Source organism: Gobius niger, assembly GCF_951799975.1.
Source record: "Gobius niger genome assembly, chromosome: 10".
Taxonomy (NCBI): Eukaryota; Metazoa; Chordata; class Actinopteri; order Gobiiformes; family Gobiidae; genus Gobius; species Gobius niger.
In genome coordinates this window covers 25,130,829-25,152,188 of record NC_136861.1, presented here as the reverse complement: position 1 = coordinate 25,152,188, position 21,360 = coordinate 25,130,829, and the positions used below count along the sequence as shown (strand labels likewise).

At 40.3% G+C, this 21,360-nt stretch overlaps 4 protein-coding genes across 4 annotated transcripts; 3 read left to right on the top strand and 1 right to left on the bottom strand.

The window, feature by feature from the left end:
- The first annotated feature begins 4 nt into the window (after positions 1-4).
- aldh16a1 (aldehyde dehydrogenase 16 family, member A1) lies at positions 5-7,479 on the top strand. Its single transcript, XM_079563932.1, has 17 exons — positions 5-252; positions 900-999; positions 1,140-1,266; positions 1,454-1,611; positions 1,687-1,764; positions 1,849-2,036; positions 2,106-2,264; positions 2,662-2,817; positions 2,895-3,051; positions 3,327-3,402; positions 3,482-3,587; positions 3,698-3,828; positions 3,905-4,075; positions 5,709-5,913; positions 6,159-6,344; positions 6,438-6,563; positions 6,730-7,479. The coding sequence occupies exons 1-17, from the start codon at positions 163-165 to the stop codon at positions 6,886-6,888; spliced, it is 2,373 nt and encodes a 790-aa protein (XP_079420058.1). The 5' UTR covers positions 5-162; the 3' UTR covers positions 6,889-7,479.
- Positions 7,480-9,080: 1,601 nt separating this feature from the next.
- Positions 9,081-11,887, bottom strand: drc3 (dynein regulatory complex subunit 3; the record flags this gene model as incomplete). Its single annotated transcript, XM_079565245.1, has 12 exons — positions 11,649-11,887; positions 11,467-11,583; positions 11,217-11,383; positions 10,995-11,141; positions 10,802-10,921; positions 10,601-10,729; positions 10,356-10,526; positions 10,179-10,295; positions 10,035-10,105; positions 9,493-9,616; positions 9,273-9,404; positions 9,081-9,182 (listed from the first exon to the last, which is right to left on the bottom strand). Exons 1-12 carry the CDS (start codon positions 11,800-11,802, stop codon positions 9,081-9,083), a joined length of 1,551 nt encoding a protein of 516 aa, XP_079421371.1. The 5' UTR covers positions 11,803-11,887.
- Positions 11,888-12,907: 1,020 nt separating this feature from the next.
- Positions 12,908-14,381, top strand: LOC306969523 (ferritin, middle subunit). The gene is made up of 4 exons (XM_079565157.1): positions 12,908-13,161; positions 13,538-13,684; positions 13,805-13,930; positions 14,012-14,381. Exons 1-4 carry the CDS (start codon positions 13,060-13,062, stop codon positions 14,168-14,170), a joined length of 534 nt encoding a protein of 177 aa, XP_079421283.1. The 5' UTR covers positions 12,908-13,059; the 3' UTR covers positions 14,171-14,381.
- Positions 14,382-15,726: 1,345 nt separating this feature from the next.
- syt5a (synaptotagmin Va) lies at positions 15,727-20,268 on the top strand. Its single transcript, XM_079565041.1, has 10 exons — positions 15,727-15,880; positions 17,372-17,552; positions 18,167-18,181; positions 18,330-18,508; positions 18,757-18,837; positions 18,953-19,120; positions 19,203-19,370; positions 19,501-19,618; positions 19,687-19,820; positions 19,936-20,268. Exons 2-10 carry the CDS (start codon positions 17,381-17,383, stop codon positions 20,143-20,145), a joined length of 1,245 nt encoding a protein of 414 aa, XP_079421167.1. The 5' UTR covers positions 15,727-15,880; positions 17,372-17,380; the 3' UTR covers positions 20,146-20,268.
- The last annotated feature ends 1,092 nt before the right edge of the window (positions 20,269-21,360 follow it).

Below are 21,360 nucleotides of genomic sequence, written 5' to 3'. Positions count from 1 at the left end.
CCACCGAAGAAGGTACTGAAGCAGCCTTCAAGTTAGGGGTTTGCCAGTGAGAGGCAGGAAACACGCTTTGTTTGCAGCAAAAGTGGGTTTTTTTGTGTTCATTTTATCAAAAGACAGAAAAGGGAAGACAGTGTAAGTAGCCCGTAGCTTTTTTGGACTATTATGGCTGGTTGCACTAATAAGACTGTGCACGAAATCTTTAAAAGTATGGAGTACGGACCAACAGCAAGTTCAAGCAGTGCCGCTGCACAGGTAACGTGTGCATTACATTGTCAGCACAACAGTAGTTATTACGCTGAATGACGTAACATTTTTATATTGTATTTGTACAGCTATTTAGCGTGTGGAGGTAGCACACATCGGGTAGTTTATGTGACCCATGTGAAATTCATTTACAGTTGACTAAATCACAAGACAAACACGTGACTGTACTGCATCTAATAAGTAGACTGTCCTATCAAGTCAATTCAGCTTTATTTCTAACTCGTGGTCCATTAAAAGTGAAATAAAAGGACTAGACATTAAAATTGCACTTTTAAAAGACCATGTCAGTGTCTCAATGAGTCAGACTGATAACGAGACACACTCGTATTTACTTTATATTCACGAGGGACTCATGCTATTTCTAATGAATATTAGAAATAGCATGTTGCGACTTACTGCTTTCAGATGTGATTATCAGGATCATAGCATAGCTTTCATTACATCTTAAAAAAACAAAACAATTATATGCACAACCATAGATAGAATAAAGAAAAAAATCTGTGCAATGCCCTTTGGTCTGGTCTGTAAATGGTTAGACACTACTCTGGTGAAGGGAGAGAGGTCACCCCGCTGATAAAGCACAGAATAGATATTATGTCATATTTATTAACCCTTTTTTCTGTATTCTCTGACAGGCTTGGCTGGATCACCATTCGGGCTCTCTTGGTTTGTTCATCAATGGAAAGTTTGTCATTCCAACCAATAGACAGACTCGCTCACTGGTGGATTCAAAAGGCAAGGCACATATTACATGAAATATTTGATCACAGTTACAGTGACAGAGTTGACAGAACATGTAGCTCATGTAATATTTTGCTGTCCTGCTGGTTTTTGCTGTACAAATGTTCTATATCCCTTGTTGTCCTGCCCTCTAGGTGCTCAAGTGTGTAGTACAGTGTGTGCAGTAGAAGAGGATGTTTCCCTGTGTACTTCTTCTTCTCTGAATGGGTTCAAATCTTGGAGTGGTCTCCATTCTCAGGAGAGGGCTAAAATCCTGCTTAGGTAAAAACCTGTTTTGTTCTCAGAGTATATTCAGTACAGAACAATATATAATAATAATACCCAATGTAGCAGTATGGTATCAACATAATATTTCTGAATGTAACCAACTTGGAGCTAGGTGTTATTTATTAGAAATGTGTATTTTATTATTATATTTTTTGTTACTTTATTGCTTGTTTTAAACCAGGTTGGTGGGTGTTCTGGGTCAGAATGCAACATGTCTATCTGAGCTATGTGACCTGTGTGAAGCCCCCTGCTCCCCCTCCTCTGTGGTCCGGCTGCTGCAGTACTACAGCAGCTGGGCCCAGCTCAGAGACACTCTGCTTTCTGGATGGGCTCCACTTGGTCAGTAACATTTTCTGGTCATAACTCACATATGTCCAAAAATTATTTACATTAATTGTTTGTTTTTTTGCGCAGGTGTGGTGGAGGTGGTTTGCTCCAATGAATGCTCTCTTTATTCTCTTATGGCCAAAGTCATTCCAGCTCTAGCCATGGGTAAATATATAGTAATTGGCATATTATAAACTGCAGTACATTTTTCTGTATAGCAGCATTAAAGTTCATGTTTTTCTATTGCAGGTAACTCTGTCATAATTGTCCCTGAACACTGCTCTGCCCCAGCTGTGCTCCTATTGGCTCAGCTGTTCATGAGTGCGGGACTACCTGCAGGGACGCTAAACGTTATAACAGGAAGTGACATGTCACTTGCAGCTCTTGTGACCAAGAATCCTAGCATCAGCTATGTGGCCTACAGCGGCAACAAGCAGGTTTATTTCAGTAGTTATTACGTATATATTAGTAAGTTACGTGGTGTTTGAAAATGTTCTCTCTTTTAGGACGGAGTGAATCTTTGCAAAGCCACAGCTGGCATGGGTGTTCCTGTCTCTGTTTCAGCAAATGTTGGTGGCACGTGTCCATTCATAATCTTTGAAACGGCAGACATTGATAGTGCAGTGGATGCAGTGATTGAAGCTGCTTTTAAGAAGAAGAAAGAGGTAATTGAAGTGCACGTCATTTCACAACATTATTTGTGAAATAGTTATCCTTTCATCTTACGGACGGTTGCATACTTATTGCAGTGTTAGAAACAGATTTACTTATTTGCTCATAATTGATCTATTTATTTTGCCAATTAAAAACATTAGCAGTTCTTGATAAAAGATATGGTGAGAGTGTTCTTATTTATTTCACATTTAGAGGCTTCAGGCTGTTTTGAAAGTCTTGAATCTTAGTTTAAGCGATTTACTAATTAATCAGGAATAGGCTAACTTCATTGTAGATATTACTGATTTAACCATTTTCATTTTCATATTGAAGGGTGTCCGGTGTGCCGTTTTGTTACCAGAGTTTTAATCATGTATTTAAATGATTTGCCCTTGTGTCTCTTCTCAGATAAACTGGGTTTTGCTGGTCCAGGAGAATGTGCTGAACAGCGTCGTGTCCCGTCTAAAACTGCGGATGACCGGAATGAAGAGTGTTTCTTTGGCCTCAGGTGCGAGGGCTCTGGTGGATGCTGCCGTGCAGGAGGCTCAACAGCAGGGGGCCACGGTTAGAGGACTGATCACAGCACTGTCATTTGAGGTGTTTTAATTTGTTAAATAATAGAAGTAATATTTCTGTCCCAGCTAATCCGTCCTTGTGAGCCTGGTCTAGCCAATGCACTGTACCCTCCCACTGTGCTGTGTGGAACTGCCCCATCCTCCTCCTGTGTAGTCAATCCAGCTCCTGGCCCGCTCCTGCCACTCATGACATTCAGGAGCAACACTGAAGCGGTCACGGTTGGTAAGCACAAGCACGACCTTCATTTTTATTCACGCAAAACTCAAATTTGTACATTTTCTAGCTTCTTAACACTTCTGTCTTGTGCAAGTCCAAGGCATGACCAAAGAAATCCTGTCCCGTCTTAGTATGTGTTGAACCGTATAGATAGTATAAACACCTCAGACATATGTACAGTTGACCTAATAAGACCAGTTCTAACAAGGATATTGACAAAACATATGTCCAGACTGTCCAAATAATTGTAAAACATGAACTACTACATTCTAATTTTTAAGGGAACCACAGCCCTCATGGTCAGGCGGCTTCCATCTGGACTGAGGACCTGACGCTGGCTCATGAGACAGCCAAGAGGTGCAGACATATCAATATTAGAATGTTTTGTTTTGTGACATCAGTGTTGTTTGTTTAAATGTGTTTCTTTATCTTTCAGTTTGTCAGTGGGGTGTGTTTGGGTGAACTCTCACTCTGTCTCGGACCCCTGCATGCCTGTGTCAGGACACAAAGATAGTGGAACCTGTACTGATGGAGGTCACGAGGCATGTCTTACTAGTTTCAGTTTTATTGCAGTTCACTGTACTGTTATTTGTGTATATTCATCACTAACTTAAACCATTTGTTGACGTGTGTGTTTTTATGTATTTGTTAGGGTTTGTACCATTACCTAAGGCTGTCTTCTGCCAACCCTCTTCCTCGATCTTCGCCTGTTTCTTTGGACTATGCTAATTTTGGAATTGCAGCCCCCACTACTATTATTCCAGATGATTCTGATCCTGCCAGGTACGCTTATTATTATTTACAATTTGCGACAGGGCACATGCCATGTATAAAATTGTTCATCCTCTTACTTCTGCAGCGCTCCAAAGTTCTATCAACAGTTTATTGGAGGAAAGGCCTGCAAGTCCGTGTCTGGCGGCAGTGTGGCTGTGATGTCAGCAGATGGCGCCAAATTAGTGGGTTATTGTCCAGACGGAGGAAGAAAGGACGTCCGCAATGCAGTGGAGGCGGCGACCAAAGTCCAGCCTGGGTCAGTACAACTCAAACAGCCCAATGTAAACAAAACACTGTGCAATGCAATACCAATGGCTCTTATCAGGTTTATTCAAAAGCAGTTCAGAGCATAGACTTTCAGAGAACTGGCCACATGTTTCAGATCTCGGTATGTGGGGTAAAAATAAATACATGGATAATATTGCTCTAATGGCTCTAAGCTCCAATTCTGATTATTATTCTAATTTTATGTTTTGCCTAATTTCCCAACTCTAATATTCGGAATCAATAAAGCATTTATCTATCTACCTAGCATTATAGTGGCATATTTATATTGATTTAGCTGCTAATGTGATTAGTAAGCAATATGTTATGCTGTGTTTAATAATATCTGCGCTGTAATTTGGCTTTATCATCGATTTTCGCACTACGTACACATTATGTATGTCACTGTAATGATTTTTCCTGTTTTTTTGTTGGCAGTGTTTTCAGCTGTTAACAAGGACACTTTCCCTGAAAGCCTTAGTTTAAGTAGTTTATCACACGCCAAAGTCCATTTTACCTCTGATAACGAGTCAAAAGTGCTGCTGTCAATACTTATACAGTATTTCCAACAACTGAACAAAGCCAGTTGTTATATAAGCATAGATTAAAGCTACTCTAAGCCTCTCCATTTTTCTGGACCGGCATGGTTGCATTCCCACATTGCATTGCAAGATGCGCCATCTTCGCTTTGTACCGCAGAAGGAGACCAACTGCCTCACAGCACACCCCCCACCTGCCCCTCATCATGGAAACACAAGCATGTGCAGACAACGCAAATGTTTGAAGCAGCAACACAGCCAGAGTTTAGCATTATCACAGAAGTTTACAAAAAGATCTGACAAACATCTGAGCGACCTGCTCTGATGCAGCTGAAATACTCATGAAATGTCCGTTTGTTTAATAATCCCATATCTACAGGGGCCGTCACGTCTTTTTCCTCCTTATGATTACAGCAGGCACAGGGAGGATGAGGCGTTCAAGGGTTGCAGAAAAGCTCTACACTGTAAACTTAGTTCTAAATGGAAGTATTTTGTTCTAAATGCAAAAAATGAAGAAAAAACCAGATAAAGACTTGCATGAAAGTTGCAATTTGGCAAATGAATGTAAGTCTTGCTACAGATCTTATTTATGCTGATGAATATGTGTTGCACACAAGATTAATGAACATTAATGAACACAAGATTTATGTATCTCATTGAATATGTGATCAGAGAAGCATATGGAGGGGCTTGGATGAGGGGGGTAAAGGCATGTGAGGGGAGGAGGGGCAGGAGCAGAGCAGGGGTCACTACTGACACCTATTCACAAAAAAAATCAAAAAGACATAACTTAGTGCAGCTTTAACAAAAGAAAACAGAAAAGTAGTAGGCAGTTGCTAGGGCTGGGACAAAATATTGTTTTGCAATATATCGCAATACTTGTTGTAATATGTGCCTCGTATAGCAAATTATTTATCACTATATCGGGCCCACAGTATTGCAGTACGTATTGTATCACAACAAAAGTGTATCGTCCCAGCCCTAGCAGTTGCTATGTTATGTAAATATTTACATTTTCCCAGGTGTGTATGGTCTAAACACACCTACTTCTCGTGATTGACTTTTCACATCTAATCTCTTTGACAGTTGGATGAAAAAGAGCCTGTCTGCTCGTGCACAATCGCTCTACACTTTGGCAAAAGGCCTAGAAGCGAAGAAGAAAGACTTTGCCGTGTGTTTGACGCGACAGACAGGTGTGTCAGCAGAAAGCGCTGATAATGAGGTGGAGCTCAGCGTCGCCAGACTCTACGACTGGGCGGCTCTCTGTGACAAAGTGCATGGTGGCACTCTGGTGAGGATCTTGAAGAATCACAAGTTCAATGCTTAAGATATATAAAACAACTAAATACTGAGTAACAACTCACTTTTCTCACCAACCTTTTGTTTCATCCCAAGTTACTGGATAGGTAACAGAACAGATTACAACTAATTACAAATCGATATACAATATTAGTAACGCATAACGTACAACGTCTTTGCCCAAAGGCGCTTATATAAAATATCTGCTGTAACTAATGGCGACATTCTCTCCTTTAGCCTATGCCACAGCCCGGCTCTGCTCTCTCTATCGCCGATCCCCAGGGAGTCATTGGCATCGTCCTCCCTGACCAAAGCCCCCTTCTCTCCACTGTGACCGTCCTGGGGGCAGCTATCGCCACAGGCAACGCTGTCATCATCGTGCCCAGTCAAAAGAATCCCATACCAACCCTGACCTTCATTCAGGTACAATGAGGGGGTTCACTCACAAGTCTCCCCAAGCAATTTGGTCTTTGCTTGATTTTATGTTTATTTTATGTCCCTCTGTGCCCTCTGTAGGTGCTGCAGTCCTCAGACCTGCCCGCAGGCCTGGTCAATATTATTACTGGCAGTAAGGACCAGCTGACAGCGGCTCTAGCCAACCACAGTGTCATCAAGGCCATTTGGTACTGGGGCACTGCTGAGGTAAGCTAACACCTCTTATTGATTTCTTTTATTTTAGTCTGTGTAGCAATCTGATACTCAAATTATTGAAGTTTCTATTCTGTTTGGTTATGAAATGGCAGTGACGGGACTATTCACACCAAGCCATTGTTCCTCAGTAAATGACACCATATTCTGTGTGATGTAGGGCTGTCAGTACCTCCAACACACCTGCACCAGCCCTTTGAAGACTCTGATTTGTCAGAAGGACGGTGAGGGTGAGTGGGTGAGGTGTGACCTGCCCTTCCTGGAACACAAATGGAGATGTGCAGTTCAGTGGAAGACAGTGTGGATCCCGACAGCGTGAGGAGAGCACAGGGAAGGGCATTGAATATGAAGGTCCGTGTTAAAGTCAACAATCCAGGTACTTCAGGTTGACTGATGAAGATGAAGATAATGTTCTTTAAGCAATATCAAAATGATTATGGTTTGTTTTATTAGTTAAAAGGGCCTATACTGTGATCCATGCTCACCCGACTTGTAACTTGCGGAGAATGGGGCATCACAAACTTGTCTGACTACAGGTATCTGAACATGAAGTTAAAATACATTGGCCCTCCTTCCAAAGCTATATGTTGATAACTTATTCTCCTTAGTTGTAAAGAGGAAAACGTTTGGTATTGGTTTGTTCCCAGATCAATTGCAGCACATAACCTGGAATGTTCTGCAGTTTGGCTTTAACTGTTCTCATTTATATTTGCCCCAATATCTTCCCACATCGAATTGTATTGTTTGTAATCCAATAATTACAACAGCCACAAGCCCTATCTTCTGTTTGGGTTAAGTTGGTGACCAGAGTTGCTGCTCATTCCATGTCATCTTTTGTTTAGTTGTTTATTTCAATACATACACAAATATTTTTTTCTAACAATTGTATTTTAAACAGTTATTTTAAATGTTTAAATCCATCAAGAGGATATGAAACAAGGAACATGTAAGACTCAAATATTACTGACCAACAGCAGAAGTCATGTGAAGCATTTCCCCATTTATGTCAAATACTAAAGTAGAGAGTGGTATGGAGCTATTTAGCTGTATTTCAGAGACTGTAAAGATATTCCTCAAGTTATTAAGGGGGGACCTAGTAATCCTTTGTAAACTACACAGTTCTTTACAAACTAACACGGTTGTGACAAGTGAATGTCAATCAATAAAGGCTTATATTACATAGCAAATAAAGAGTAAGATAAATGGAAATAAAAGCAAAGTATTTCTCCATGACTTTCTACCAAATCAATTCCTTCCATTTCATAGTTTCCCTTGGACACAGACAAAGAGCTGTGCCTTGGTCATTTTGCAGACATGAGCATTGTGCTGAGACTACAGGTCAAATTACAGGTTATAAAAGCTCTTCTGCATACACGTCGGATTGAGACGCTGACTCGGCAATCATGTGAATTGTTATATGGTATACTTATAAATATAGAACTGTATTTGCAAAACATTCCCTGGATAAAACATAATGTGCTGTGTTTCATGCTAACAGTATGAAAGCCAAAAGTAAAACAAAGAATTTATGAATTTGTTGCGTCTTTGCCTTTTTTTTAATGTTCAGAAGTAAATTAGGAAGGGGATATAATTTGGCTGTACAGCTAGTGAACACAATTTAAACACAACATTTAAACCAGCCATAAAAGGCTTGTGCAATAGAGGACAAATCCAATTTCTCTAAACCCAGGGGTCCTTAGCCGACAAAGAAGGGCAGGGTTGTATCAGGGAAGGCATCACGAAACATATTATAGTCTAGTACTTTGTTCCTTTTTATTTCCAAACTGGTTTAATCCAGCTGACACACCCTTTGTCTACACTTCCTTATTTGGTCACAATGGAAGCTGAAGATAGGAATGCTGTGTCACTACAATGACACAGCACATTTCGTGCAACATGAGCCATACCATGACTTGAGAAAACTCAGAAGGTTTTTTTGGACAATGTCAGGATTAGGAGAAATACTTGTAAAAAATATCCCAAATTTTTTTCTGAGTAAATATTCTACAGTCACTTACATTTATATTTGTATCTAAAAACTAACGAAATTTCAAAAGTTTAACTATGTTTGAGATGAGTGAAGTTACGTAAGTCCACACATACCGATTCTTGTTTTGCTACAGTTCAGTTAAACATTCCTCGCTAAAACACAAGACTTTGGGACTGAAGAGCATAATTTTAACGCTATGCAGTCTCGACATTATCTGTGTAAAACAAAGTATTTTTGTTTGTGGAAGTTTCTAGAATAAACCTTTCTAACACAGGCTAGTTACTAATTCGCCATCTACATTCTACATCTAAAAAGAGACGCTTGAGTAATATTTTCACAAAAAATTAATAAACATGATGATATAGTTTCAAGATGGGTTCTTGTGTGTTGCAGAGGAAAGGATCACATGATACCTGTCAAACCTGCTCGAGTAATATTGATAACGTTAATTTTTGTTTTCATTTTCAAATTTAAAGTTTCTCAGGCTCAATTAGACCAGGTTAGCTTTTTAAAATATGATTTCATCTGTTAAATAATCTGTGCAGCTCCTCCTCGTAGTGGTCCACATAAGTGGTGAAGTCTGTTAGGGCCACTCTGTTGCGATGAACTTCTTCTTCTTTGAGCTGTAAATAATTTAAAAACAAAAAGAAGAATTAGTCCCAATCCTATCAAGCAGTTGGCGATAATGTCATTGTATTATGTCAAGTGCACACTTTTTTGACAAGTCTGCTTTTCCAGGCGTTTGTGCGGTTATTCAGCTGACTTTCTCGGTCTCGGATGGCAAGAAGGTGGTTTTCATGAGATGTTGTCAACGCGCCCATCACCGTTTCTTTGTCTAAAAATACCTTCGGAGGAAAAGACGATATAAAAGTGTTTAGAGAACCAACTGTGCTCATTTACTCTGTGTTATTTAACAAAATCATAATATTTTACTAATTTCACGTCGTCAGGCAAGTCATCCACATCCTCGTCTTTTTCCACATTCTCAATAGTAGCAGCAACAATCCCCTGCACCTTCTGGTGATATTTATCCTCCAGATCTCGACATTGAGCAAATGTATTAATATGTTAATGGAAATTCAAAATGTTGTATTGAAATTATGCAATTTTGTTTTGTTTTTATGTCTTAATTTCATTTCATTTTATTTATGAGGCAGGAAAGATTTAAAAACAAAATTGGGCCTGGCTCAGTGCAAACTGATTTTCAGCAGGTTCCTGTTGTGTTTGTGCAGAACACACAAACACAACATACAACAACAGCTCAACACTCAATACAAAAACACACTGTCACACACAAAAGGAGGAACACACGATAGCCGCCAGCCAGATGTTTCAGCGTAGTCTTTTTAAAACGTCCAGGTGACTGTATGCTTCTTGTGGTGGGTGGATCCTGTTCCTGGTGAGCTCACAGAAATATGAATTCCTGTAGTGAGGTATGGGTAAGATTTGGTTTGAGGTAGATCTAAAAAGGATATATTTCTTGAGCAGATTTATTGAAGGCGCCAATCAGGTCTGTGATTTCCGCATCCAGCTTTTGAATCATGATCTGTAACAACATAAATGGGAAAGTTAATTACAAGTGCATGCAAAGATCTATTTCAAGTTTAAGATGCACCTACTTCTATTTGGCCTATTAGTTTGAACTCGAGTGCAAGCAAATGATTATGCAGTTTCTTCAGCTCATCATTGGGGCTGGCCTTCAAAGTCTGTGATGTTGAGGCGGACTCTTTCTTAAACTTTAAACAGATAATAGTTAAATAAATATTAAATATCTGATTACATATGAAATTCTTTACCATCTTGAAGTACTTGTCAAATTCTTCAAGTAAGTGAGATTCTTCCTGCATTATCTCTGCTTTAGTTTTACTGTGACTGCTGAAGAAGGAGTTTACTTCTGCTCGTCTCCGCTTAAGCTCAACCAAACCTGTCTCGAACAACTGCACACACAGCTCAGTCGTTTTCTGTTGGAATGTGAGTTATGAGTCAAGGGTTATAACTGGTTATTGAATTCTTTATGATAATAATGTTTAAAAAAGCCTTATGGAATTAGAGGATATAATGTCTGTTCAGCAGCTAATTCGGGCACACTTTGCAGTTGGTTTGCCAGTGGATCGTCTTTGATCATGTGTTCAAATAGAAAAGGCCCGTTTAATGATTCCACAAAGGCGTCCTGTAAAAATGATTGAGATTGAGGCCACCGCAAACATCACTGCAGCAGAGCAATGTGAACACACGGATGTACCGCTTGCAACTGTAGCTCAGCTTGGTGTGTCTTTGATGCCTCTGCTTTTTTCTCCATCTCCAAATCTACACGATTCAGTTCTTGAAGTTCAATGTGGAATTTATCTGATGCTTGCTTTTTCTGTGAACAATATACAGGCTTACTTTTCCCTTACAGCTTGTAATAAATTATATCAATTAAAAGGTATACTCACGATGTCACTTTTGACATATCTGTAGTCTAGGTACTTTAAATTGGGAAAGAAAGCAATTACAAACCATTTGTAATTATCCTCTTCAGATAGAGGATTTCCAGAAAAGTTAAGTGTGAATAGATTTTTAAATTTCCTGAGATACATCACCTGTAACATATTTTTGTGATGCAGTAAAAGAATAATAAATAAACAGGCAGTACCTTAAAAGAAACAAAGCTGTACTTGGTTAAGGTCTTTCAGGTTGTTGTCGGCGATGTTGAATGACACAAGATTCTCAAGAGAGTCAAAGTTTTCCAGGACAGAAATGTTGTTATTGCACAAGTTCAGCTCCTCTAGCTTCTTCAGAGATTCCAGGCCTTCAATTTCCATGATGTTGTTGAATGACAGATCTGCATACATAACAAACTTGTCAATGTGGTTGTTGTGGTGTAGTCTATAATGGTGCACAAATGGAAAAAGTGTTTTAGCTTACTTAAAGACATTAGATTTGTGAGACGACTCAGGCCCTCCAGCTTTTGTATGCAATTGTTGTTCAAGTGAAGAGTTGTTAAGGATATAAATTCCCATAGGTTCTCAATTATGGATATACCTGCGCTCAAAGTTAAGATAATTATATATGCAATATAACTCTCGAGAAATCCTTATTAACGCTACCTTTGAATCCCAGATCTAGTTTTTGTACTTCAGAAAACTCCAGTCGCTCCTCTTGGGACACGCTATGCCCAGTAGGTCCTTTAACACGTTGTTCGGCCACTACGCTCCGCAAGTTCTCCTCTGTTAACCGAGCTTTTATTCCTTCGCCGTACATAATGCCCTTGTTTTATATCGTCCACTGAGCTGAGTTAAGAGTTTGGAGAATGTTGTCTGTGTTTTCTTCATTCAAAGGGAGACTACGCTACCGACTCTGCTGAGCTATGGAGTGCAGTGTACGATTTGTTACTTAGCAACGTGGTGCGTTCACAAACGTTTGTTAAAACAGTTGTATGGGGGGAACAGAAGACCTGGAAAGAAAAGTTGCCTTTAAACAAAAATGTAGACAGATATATTTAGACAAAAAAGTAAATTAACTTCAAATCTTGTATATGTATGACTGACCATTTTGATATGGTTTTGTGGGACTAGTAGTGATTGGATTGTGTCACGACCTAGGATCACATCACAAACCAAACTGTGGGCTACGACTGCAGAAAAACATCTTTCCCTTCTAGTAAAAATCAATGTAATGTAAATAAGCTGTCGAAAGCTGTTTCATGTTTTATTTTAGAAACATATGTGGCTATTTTTAGACTATTTAAACTTGTTATTTTAACTGCAGTAAACTATTTTTGTATTTTCTGATAAAGGCCTCCATAGTCATAGAATTGCCGGCAAATTACCCAGTAATAAAAATTAGATAAGCACCCCTACCTTTACCTTTTAGATGTCCGAAAAGCGTTGATTTAAGAAATCCCACAGGAAATTCTGAATATTTCTGTGCATGTTTTAAAACAGCATTGGACTTGGACTTTGGTGAATAGAGTTCTAGCTTTATTAGCATAATGTGTTCTTTTCTTTAGACATTTTCAACTTTTCAGCTTGCCAACTACCACAATGTGTTAACTAAGCACAACCTCATTCATCTCATTGTGTGTGGGTTGAATGTATCTGTCTTGATAGGCCTATATTAAAAGTGCACTGTCACAGCCTTAGTCACAAGATTTATTGCATAAAACATTAAAAAGTGCAAAGTCATGGTTTATTTTGCGTCCAAAGTGACGCAATATGCAGCCGCTCCTCCTGATTGGCTGAGCAGCTGTGAGGGCGGTCACGAGGTCTGAGTAGTATAAATACACGGAGCTCGACGCTATCCATTTCAGATCCGGGAAGTCCAGGGGAGTTCTTGCTTCAACAGTGTTTGAACGGAACTTCTTGCTTCGTCCCTGTTAATTTTCGCGACAACTCCACATTTTTGGACACGAAGACTCGTTTTTTTTTTCTCTCTTACTTGAACACTACCAAGTACGTTCAGCGCAGAGCTATATTTTTTTACTTTTGATAAGAAAACACAAGAGAAACGCCAGCCAAAATGGAGTCTCAAGTACGCCAGAATTACCACCAGAACTGCGAGGCCGCGATCAACAGAATGATCAACATGGAGCTGTTTGCCTCCTACACCTACACCTCTATGGTAAGTAGAGTAGGCAATATATAAAAAAGACCACATTTTGACAGCGTATTAAATATACATTTGATGTCAGATGCATATTTCCGCTTTGGTGTTAAGTTGGAACAATATAGAATTTGGAGAGGGGCGGAAGTGTTTTTTTTTTTTATCACGGAGTTACACAAGGACAATCTCTACTCCACCCTCTGCGAGCAAAAATGCTGCGTCATGCTTGGACTGCTTCACCCTCATCAGATAGTAGTCAACCCCAGACTGTGTCGCCTAACATGATTCATCCTTACTGACCACTGTTTTGCTCCATAAGTACTATTTACTAACATGCTGAGCTACTAATGACTATGGACTTTGCATTAATAACAGTTTTGTGCCTCCCTTGTAGGCTTTCTACTTCGACCGGGATGATGTGGCCCTGCCTGGGTTTGCTCATTTCTTCAAGGAGTCGTCTCATGAAGAGCAGGAGCATGCGGATAAGCTCCTCTCTTTCCAGAACAAGAGGGGTGGACGGATCTTTCTTCAGGACCTCAAGGTGTGTGTGTGTCCCAAAAAAAAAAAAATGCATTTAATGATCTTGTGGAACTGGAATTCCTGTTTTTGTTGTTGTTAAAATCATTCACATCCTAATTTGTTTTTGTAATTCTTATTGCAGAAACCAGAACGAGATGAATGGGGCAGTGGTTTGGAGGCCATGCAGTGCGCCCTGAAGCTGGAGAAGACTGTGAACCAGGCCCTGCTCGACCTCCACAAGCTGGCTTCTGACCATGTAGACCCTCATGTAAGTTTAGACCATTTAACTGGACTCTTGGCACACTTTTGTTTTAAATGTCCTGTTCTAAATGTTCAATTCTCTTCTCAGATGTGTGACTTCTTGGAGACCCACTACCTTAATGAGCAGGTGGAGAGCATCAAGAAGCTGGGTGACTACGTCTCTAACCTGAGCCGCATGGACGCCCACAATAACAAGATGGCTGAATACTTGTTTGACAAACACACCCTGGGTGGTGGCAAGAGCTAAAGCCGCGGACTTGTGCCGCCAGCTGCCAAGTCAACAGGCTTAACCATATATTTACTCTCCACTCCTGTTGATTGCCCAACAACCGGCCCCAATTATTAAAGAACTTTAAAAATTGCATCTGTCTGTATCAGTATTGCTATTTTTATCTTATGATGTTTTGCACTTGTAGCCAAGTCTGACCAAATACCTTCAATAAACCATTTGAGCTGGATTTATGTCTTCGTGTCTTTATATGAAATTGACAGGGAGCCGTGTTTTTGACTGGGACTGAGAATAAATCAGCTAATTTAAAAATCTTGAAAAAAAAAATCTCAATTGTTGTACAAATGGCCAATTAGCAGTTTTATGCAGTTTGATACTCATTTTCTCCTTAAAGGGACTAGAAGGAAATGTTTGCATTCGATACTGCCACCTCAGGTCTTAATGTGCAACTGCAGTTTCTATATTTACTGTCACTCAAAATAACTAAGATAAGATAAACCTTTAAGATAAGATAAACCCTTTATTAATCTCATAAAGGAGAAATTCACTTGTTACAGTCGGCGTTACTTCACAGTCTTATTGTACAGTCTGACAGCAGTGGGGATGAAGGCTTTGCGGTAGCGCTCCGTCCTGCACTGAGGGTGTCTCAGTCTGCCACTGAGAGAGCTGCTCAGCTCTTCTACAGTCCCGTGCAGTGGGTGGGAGGTGTTGTCCATGATGGGGGTGAGCTTGGCTAACACCCTCCTGTCCCTCAGCTCCTACACAGAGTCCAGGGGGCAGCCCAGGACGGAGCTGGCCCTCCTGACCAGCTTGTTCAGCCTGTTCTTGTCCCGCTCTGTGCTGCTCGGGGCCCAGCACACGGCAGCGTAGTGGAGAGCAGAGGCGACCACAGAGTCATAAAAAGTCCTGAGCAGAGGCCTGCTCACTCTGAAGGACCTCAGTCTCCTCAGAAGGTGAAGGCGACTTTGGCCCTTCTTGTACAGGGCGTTGGTGTTGTGGGACCAGTCCAGTTTATTGTTGAGATGAACACCCAGGTACTTGAAACTGTCCACCTCCTCAATGTCCTCCCCCTGGATGTTCAGCGGTGTGTGCGGTAGTGGCTTCCTCGTGAAGTCGATCACCATCTCCTTCGTCTTACTGATGTTCAAGCACAGGTGGTTGCGCTCACACCAGTGACAACTGGTGACAACTGAGTGACAGTGCAGGATTTTAGCGACAGTTGTGAATAGGTCTGGGCTCATTCTACACAACCCTCCGTTAGTCCCTTTCAGTGATAGCATTTTAAGATTGGTTATGCCTGGATCTTTTAAACCACAGATAAAATGCGTTGCAACACCAAAACTGTCCATAAGATGGCGACATTGGCTAGCAAAGTACATGTGTGTTTATGTCTGCAGCAGGCTCCTACGGTCACTGTGACTTTTCTTTCTGCCTCATTTTAGATTTTAGCTGTTGAAGTATACACAGGCTAACACAGAACTCACTAACCTAAATAATTAATAACTTAAGGAAAAAATGCAACTCTGTGCGCTTCATCTCCTTTCCTGTTGAGGTAAAGGGTGGGTGATATAAGTAGTTGCATGAGGATGGTGAACAGATTATCGCGAGGGGGAGGGGCCGTCGGAGAGAGTTGTGCGCACAGACGGTTCCGTTCGTTGGATATTTCACTTTAGGTGGTAATTAATGCATAGAAATTCGGGGAGGATCAGAAAAACGTCCTGAGAACAGGTAAGGAGTTAACTTTGATTTGTTCTGTAAAGCTTTTCATATTGTCACTTGCTACTTTGCCTATTTGGACAAGAATTCATTAAATTGAGATCAATGCGTAAAACCCTGTAGTTTACAGGCAATGTCGGTCTTAATCATTGTCATCAATCGTCTTTGTTTTCTTCCTGAAGTCACATAAATATAATTTGAAGAAGGTATGGCTTATTTCCAAATGAATTGTTAAAGTAATTTTGTTGCACTTGATATTTCATCTTCCATTGATAAACACTTTTTTTTTCTAAATCCAAAAACTCTTTAAAGTAGATGTAAATTACTTCACATGTTCCGTAAGCCTAGGATTTCTTGATTTCTTACTTGAATTCAAGCACAGTGCAGAAGGTTTTCTAAAAGTGGCTAAGATTAGTTGGAGTGGATTACAGATTGCCATTGCGCGTCTGTTTTCAAAGTCATTTGTGTTAAAGTGCAGTGACACTGTGAGTCTCTCGTGCTGGTGGTGGTGATGACTCCATGTGTGATGGTGATCATGATCATGAAGAATTTGCACAAAGAGCTAGTACTGCCTTGAGATACTGGATATGTACTGGTGAATGTTGCCTATTGAGCATAACATAGCAATTGGCCTATGGCTTGCATTTGTTACCTATTATAATAAAGCAGAACCATGTCAGATCCTACAGAGTGAACCCAGTCCTCTAAACGAGCTCCATTAGTTATTTCGATTTTAAACACAATCTGCACAAATGTGAATCTGAAGCTGTCACAGACTTCACACATTCATTTCTCTTATCCAGACGGGCCAATGGAGGTGACAGCTCATCACAGTGAATATGCTTTATAATGCGTCTGTATTGTGTGGAGGAGGATTATGGCAGACAGATCAGAAGAGACACGCTCCAACTGGTCTTGATTTGTTTAAGCTGTGGCTTTCGGGATTACCTTTGGCAATTAATCCAGATACACACAGGCACACAGCACACTGGCAGAGGAGAGTCCAAAGTGGAGGGGAGTAACTAGCTCGCTCCTACTGAGTGTCATATGGAAACATTTTAATTGAAAGACCTAACTATAACATAGCCAGAATACTGCAGGCTTCAAATTACTTTTGCTGAGACTTATGACATAGGTTTGTCCTTTAAGTTGGTGCAAGTGTGTGGTGTCTTGTTTACTTGCATGTGACTGCCAAATATTATGCATTAAACTCGTAGGATTCAGTTTCTTGTCACTGCAGCGCCTGAGGTAGGATTGTGTTTGTGACAAGTGGCCGAGGATTAGAGGATTATAGACAGGTGAAAGGTTAGAAAGGATGCTGCTAGGAAGGTCACAACAAAACTAATATTAAACTATTTTGATGTTCCTATTGTATTGTCAAAAATACAATAGATTTTTACTTACAATAAAGTAAGTTATTGGTAAAAAAAAAAAAAAAGACAACAACAGAAAAATAAAGCAGACTCTGGAAGAATACTAACCTGTTTTTCATATTTTGTGCAGAGAGCTGTGATGCGATTGGTCAGCGAGTCCGGGCTCCGGCTCCGGAGGGCGGCTGAGGAGGAGGAGAGAGAGAGGGAGAGCGAGAGGGAGCGCCCTGCTCCACCTGCCCCACCTGCTGTGTCACACCAAAAGTTCAACAGCCTCAAGACTAAGTTCTTTGATGAGCTCACACACTTGCCAAGTGAGCACGTTTCTTAAACCTGTTATCTGCCATTTTAGGCTTAGGTTTAGGGTTGGAGTTATTTTCTCCAATTATAATATTCACATCTCAAAGCGCATTGACTGGAAAGCTTACAGCCTATGTTCCAGTGTGATACCTCATTTGAAAGCCAAGACCTTCTAGTTTCTAAAAATATGTGTACGATCTGTGTGAGTGAAACACAACTTACATGACATTTCCTGTCCCGAACCCCTGACCCTAAACCGAACCCTGTCCACCTGATCAGGGGGACGGCAAGTAACAGGTTAGCATTCACTGATGCTATATATTGTTCATAGTGGTACACATTTATATGGATACATATGATGCCATATAGGCTAATGTAATATTTGGGTTTAAAAAGTGCAAAAACAAATGGCACACTTTAATTGATAGTTCACAGATATGTATTGTTATTGTGAAAAAAATGATTTCTAGCTTTCTCTCTGCACATGAAAAGAGGACACATCATGAGTATCTTTTATGGTTATGCAGGTTGTGTCAATGTCTTTTTTACTGACGCAGTTCATTCATTACTCATTGTGTTATATTTTACATACGCTGTATTCGTGGGACCACTCTGCTCTGCAATCAAGATCATGCACTCGGCAGTAAGTCTCATCTGCTTTGTTACTTATGGTTTTGTGTTCAGAAGTTTTTACTTTTTAGAGTTTTATTTTATTTTATTTTATGTATTTGAACTTAAGATGTATTTCAACTAAAATGTTTTCGCTATACCTGCTTTGTTTTACTTTGCAGTGCCAATGTGGGCTGTGGGTGCCATTGTGGTGGTTGTCCTGGCACTAGTGGCATGTATGGGGTTCTGCATCTACAAAAAGTGTTTTAACAAAAGCAAAAAGGTGAAGAAAGTTCGAGAGAGGAAGGGAGGAGGCCGAGGACGCAGGAAGAAGGACAAGGAAGAAGGAGATGGAGACAAGGTAAGGATGTCGAGTGTGAAAAAGTACCAAATAACGTATACAGTACTTAATCATTTTAAGCACACTCATGATGACATTGGAAAATTCTTGCCAATGTACAATAGCTTTGTCATCTGAGTAGGGTAGACATGAAATTTTGCTCTGTTGTTTTTTCCCCATAAAATTGATAACTTACCGGTACATTAGTGTTGTCAACTGTATTTCCCAAGTACTGTCTGATGAGTTATTTATGTGATTATTTCTGACAGGAAGAGACTAAAGAAGAGGAGGAGAAGGAGTTCTTTGGAAAACTGGAGTACTCCCTTGACTATAATTTCAATGACAACCAGGTAAAGTCAGTATTAGCGTGTATGCAGTTGTGTAAGATGTACAGAAGATGGAGTTTTCCCGTGGTTATGATTGAACATTGTACTGTAAATAAAGTAGATGAATTTGTTTTTGTAGCTGATTGTAGGAATCCTCCAAGCCCAGGACCTAGCAGCTATGGACATGGGGGGCACCTCAGACCCCTATGTCAAAGTGTACTTGCTACCAGACAAAAAGAAGAAGTTTGAGACAAAAGTGCAGAGGAAGAACCTGTGTCCAGTCTTCAATGAGACATTCACATTTAAGGTCTGTTCAATGGACAAGAAACACATCATAAGCGTTTTATTTCAATTGATTGTTCACTTACTTATTACTTTTGTCTTTGCAGGTCCCTTACACTGAGTTGGGGGGTCAGACCCTGGTCCTGCAGGTCTATGACTTTGATCGGTTTGGAAAACACGACCTCATTGGGGATATCAAGATTGTCATGAACACTGTGGACCTCGGACAGCCCATACAAGAGTGGAAGGATCTGAGCGGAGGAGAGAAGGAGGAGGTGGGGCTTCTATGAATTTATACCTACATGTAATCAATGAAACTAATATGATCATGACTAATATGTAAGCAAACAGTATGATCCAAATGCACACAATGAAGCTTGGTATTTGTTGTCTTATCTCTGACAGCAAGAGAAACTGGGTGATGTCTGCATTTCCCTTCGTTATGTCCCCACTGCTGGAAAGCTCACTGTCAACATCATGGAGGCCAAGAACCTGAAGAAGATGGATGTGGGAGGCCTCTCAGGTGAGACACAAATCATTTAAGAGAGATGCTGTCGTTAGTTTGGTCAATCTAATGCTGCCTCTGTTTAGATCCCTATGTGAAAATAGTGCTACAACACAATGGCAAGCGCCTAAAGAAGAAGAAGACGTCCGTCAAACAAAACACGCTAAATCCATACTTCAATGAGAGCTTCAGCTTTGAGATCCCCTTCTCACAGATCCAGGTTTGTCAAGTGCTGTTGCTTTACCCTAATGGACCCATATCAACGTCACACATTTATGATTATGGATAAATGAATAAGCAGTTCTTCAAACCAAATCATGTTTGTTTGCTCACAGAAAGTGCAGTTGCTGTTGACTGTTTATGACTACGACAAACTGGGCAGTAACGACCCCATCGGGAAATGCTGGATTGGTTACGGCGCGTCGGGTGTGGGCCTGCGGCACTGGTCGGACATGTTGGCCAACCCCAGACGTCCTGTGGCTCAGTGGCACGTTCTGTGCCCCGAGGAGGAGGTCGACGCCGCCCTCAAGGCCCCAATCCGCTAAAACACTGGAGGCTGGATCATTTCAGATTGTAGTATGTACAGATGTCACACTTTCATATGACGACAGCAGCCAGTCCTGTTTATGTGTGCCGTTGTTTTCAGTACCCTACAGAATATGTTGAACGTGGTAAGTTTTATCCTAAAATTAATAAAAAACCTTTGCTGATCCATACATTCAAACACTGCAGGACTATCATGGAGGGGTTTCAGTTACACTGATTTTCGCTATTCAAAAGATATAAAACTTATACAGGTGCTATGTGCCCTATATCTGTAATAAAACCCAGTGTTGAGCTGAAGACAACGGAACTTTATTTATGGTCAAATATAGATACACTTATCAGGAACAATCAGCAATGCGCCTCCATTTCTCCATTTTCTCATACAATGCATCCTTCCAGATTTTGTGCTCTTTGTTTTGATTGATTTGTGTCACGTGTTCTGTGTTTTTGTGTGACTATGATGTTGTATTAAGCTCAGATGTTGTTTGTTTAGTCTCTTCAATTTAAATAGCTGAAAAATAAAATCTTTCTAACAACAGCCACAGTGTGATGTTGCAGGAGAAGGTCAGACAGCAGGTTGAGGTTGACACAGACTGATTGAATGAGTGGATTAAGTTCTTTAGCCTTGTCTCACGCTCTGAGCCAAACGTGCTCTTGGAAATATGGGTAGCACAGAGGAAGATATTACTGAAAAAATATACGGTCTTCAGACAGCACAAAAATGACTGTTATGTGAACCACAAAACCTTTATGATATAGCTGCGAGGACACCAAGATTGTTAATTTTCCGTCATGAGCTACTTGTGTCTATCATACATTTGATTAAAATACAATATTTTAATCACAAACAAATATAGTGAGGTTAAAGTAAATTATTACATAGTATGCACAATAATAATAGCATCGAATGCTAGCTTGTTGATGATAGTGCCAGTAAACAACGTAAATAATCTAGCGAAAAATAATAAACAACAAAATAATACGCCAAAAATATCGGCAATAGAAACTGAAAAACACGTATCCATGCATCCATTTTATTAAACAGACTCAAAGTTGTTGTTGACTTGATTTAGCTGGTTAGCTTAGCACGTACATTCCGCCAGACCCTAGTTGATTTAGCACTTAGCCAAACCTTGCTACGAAAGTGTACTGCCAGTCTTCAAACATTCAGAGGTAAATGTTAGATAATAACCAAGAAACAAGAACCATGAAAG

Coding starts and splice junctions, on each gene's coding strand:
- aldh16a1 (XM_079563932.1), top strand. CDS start 163: ATGGCTGGTTGCACTAATAAGACTGTGCACGAAATCTTTAAAAGTATG. Junction 3,829..3,904: donor GATGATTCTGATCCTGCCAG/GTACGCTTATTA, acceptor TTACTTCTGCAG/CGCTCCAAAGTTCTATCAAC. Junction 6,564..6,729: donor GGTACTGGGGCACTGCTGAG/GTAAGCTAACAC, acceptor TGTGTGATGTAG/GGCTGTCAGTACCTCCAACA.
- syt5a (XM_079565041.1), top strand. CDS start 17,381: ATGCGATTGGTCAGCGAGTCCGGGCTCCGGCTCCGGAGGGCGGCTGAG. Junction 19,371..19,500: donor GCGGAGGAGAGAAGGAGGAG/GTGGGGCTTCTA, acceptor TATCTCTGACAG/CAAGAGAAACTGGGTGATGT. Junction 19,619..19,686: donor GGATGTGGGAGGCCTCTCAG/GTGAGACACAAA, acceptor GCCTCTGTTTAG/ATCCCTATGTGAAAATAGTG.
- LOC306969523 (XM_079565157.1), top strand. CDS start 13,060: ATGGAGTCTCAAGTACGCCAGAATTACCACCAGAACTGCGAGGCCGCG. Junction 13,162..13,537: donor CCTACACCTACACCTCTATG/GTAAGTAGAGTA, acceptor CCTCCCTTGTAG/GCTTTCTACTTCGACCGGGA. Junction 13,685..13,804: donor TCTTTCTTCAGGACCTCAAG/GTGTGTGTGTGT, acceptor TTCTTATTGCAG/AAACCAGAACGAGATGAATG.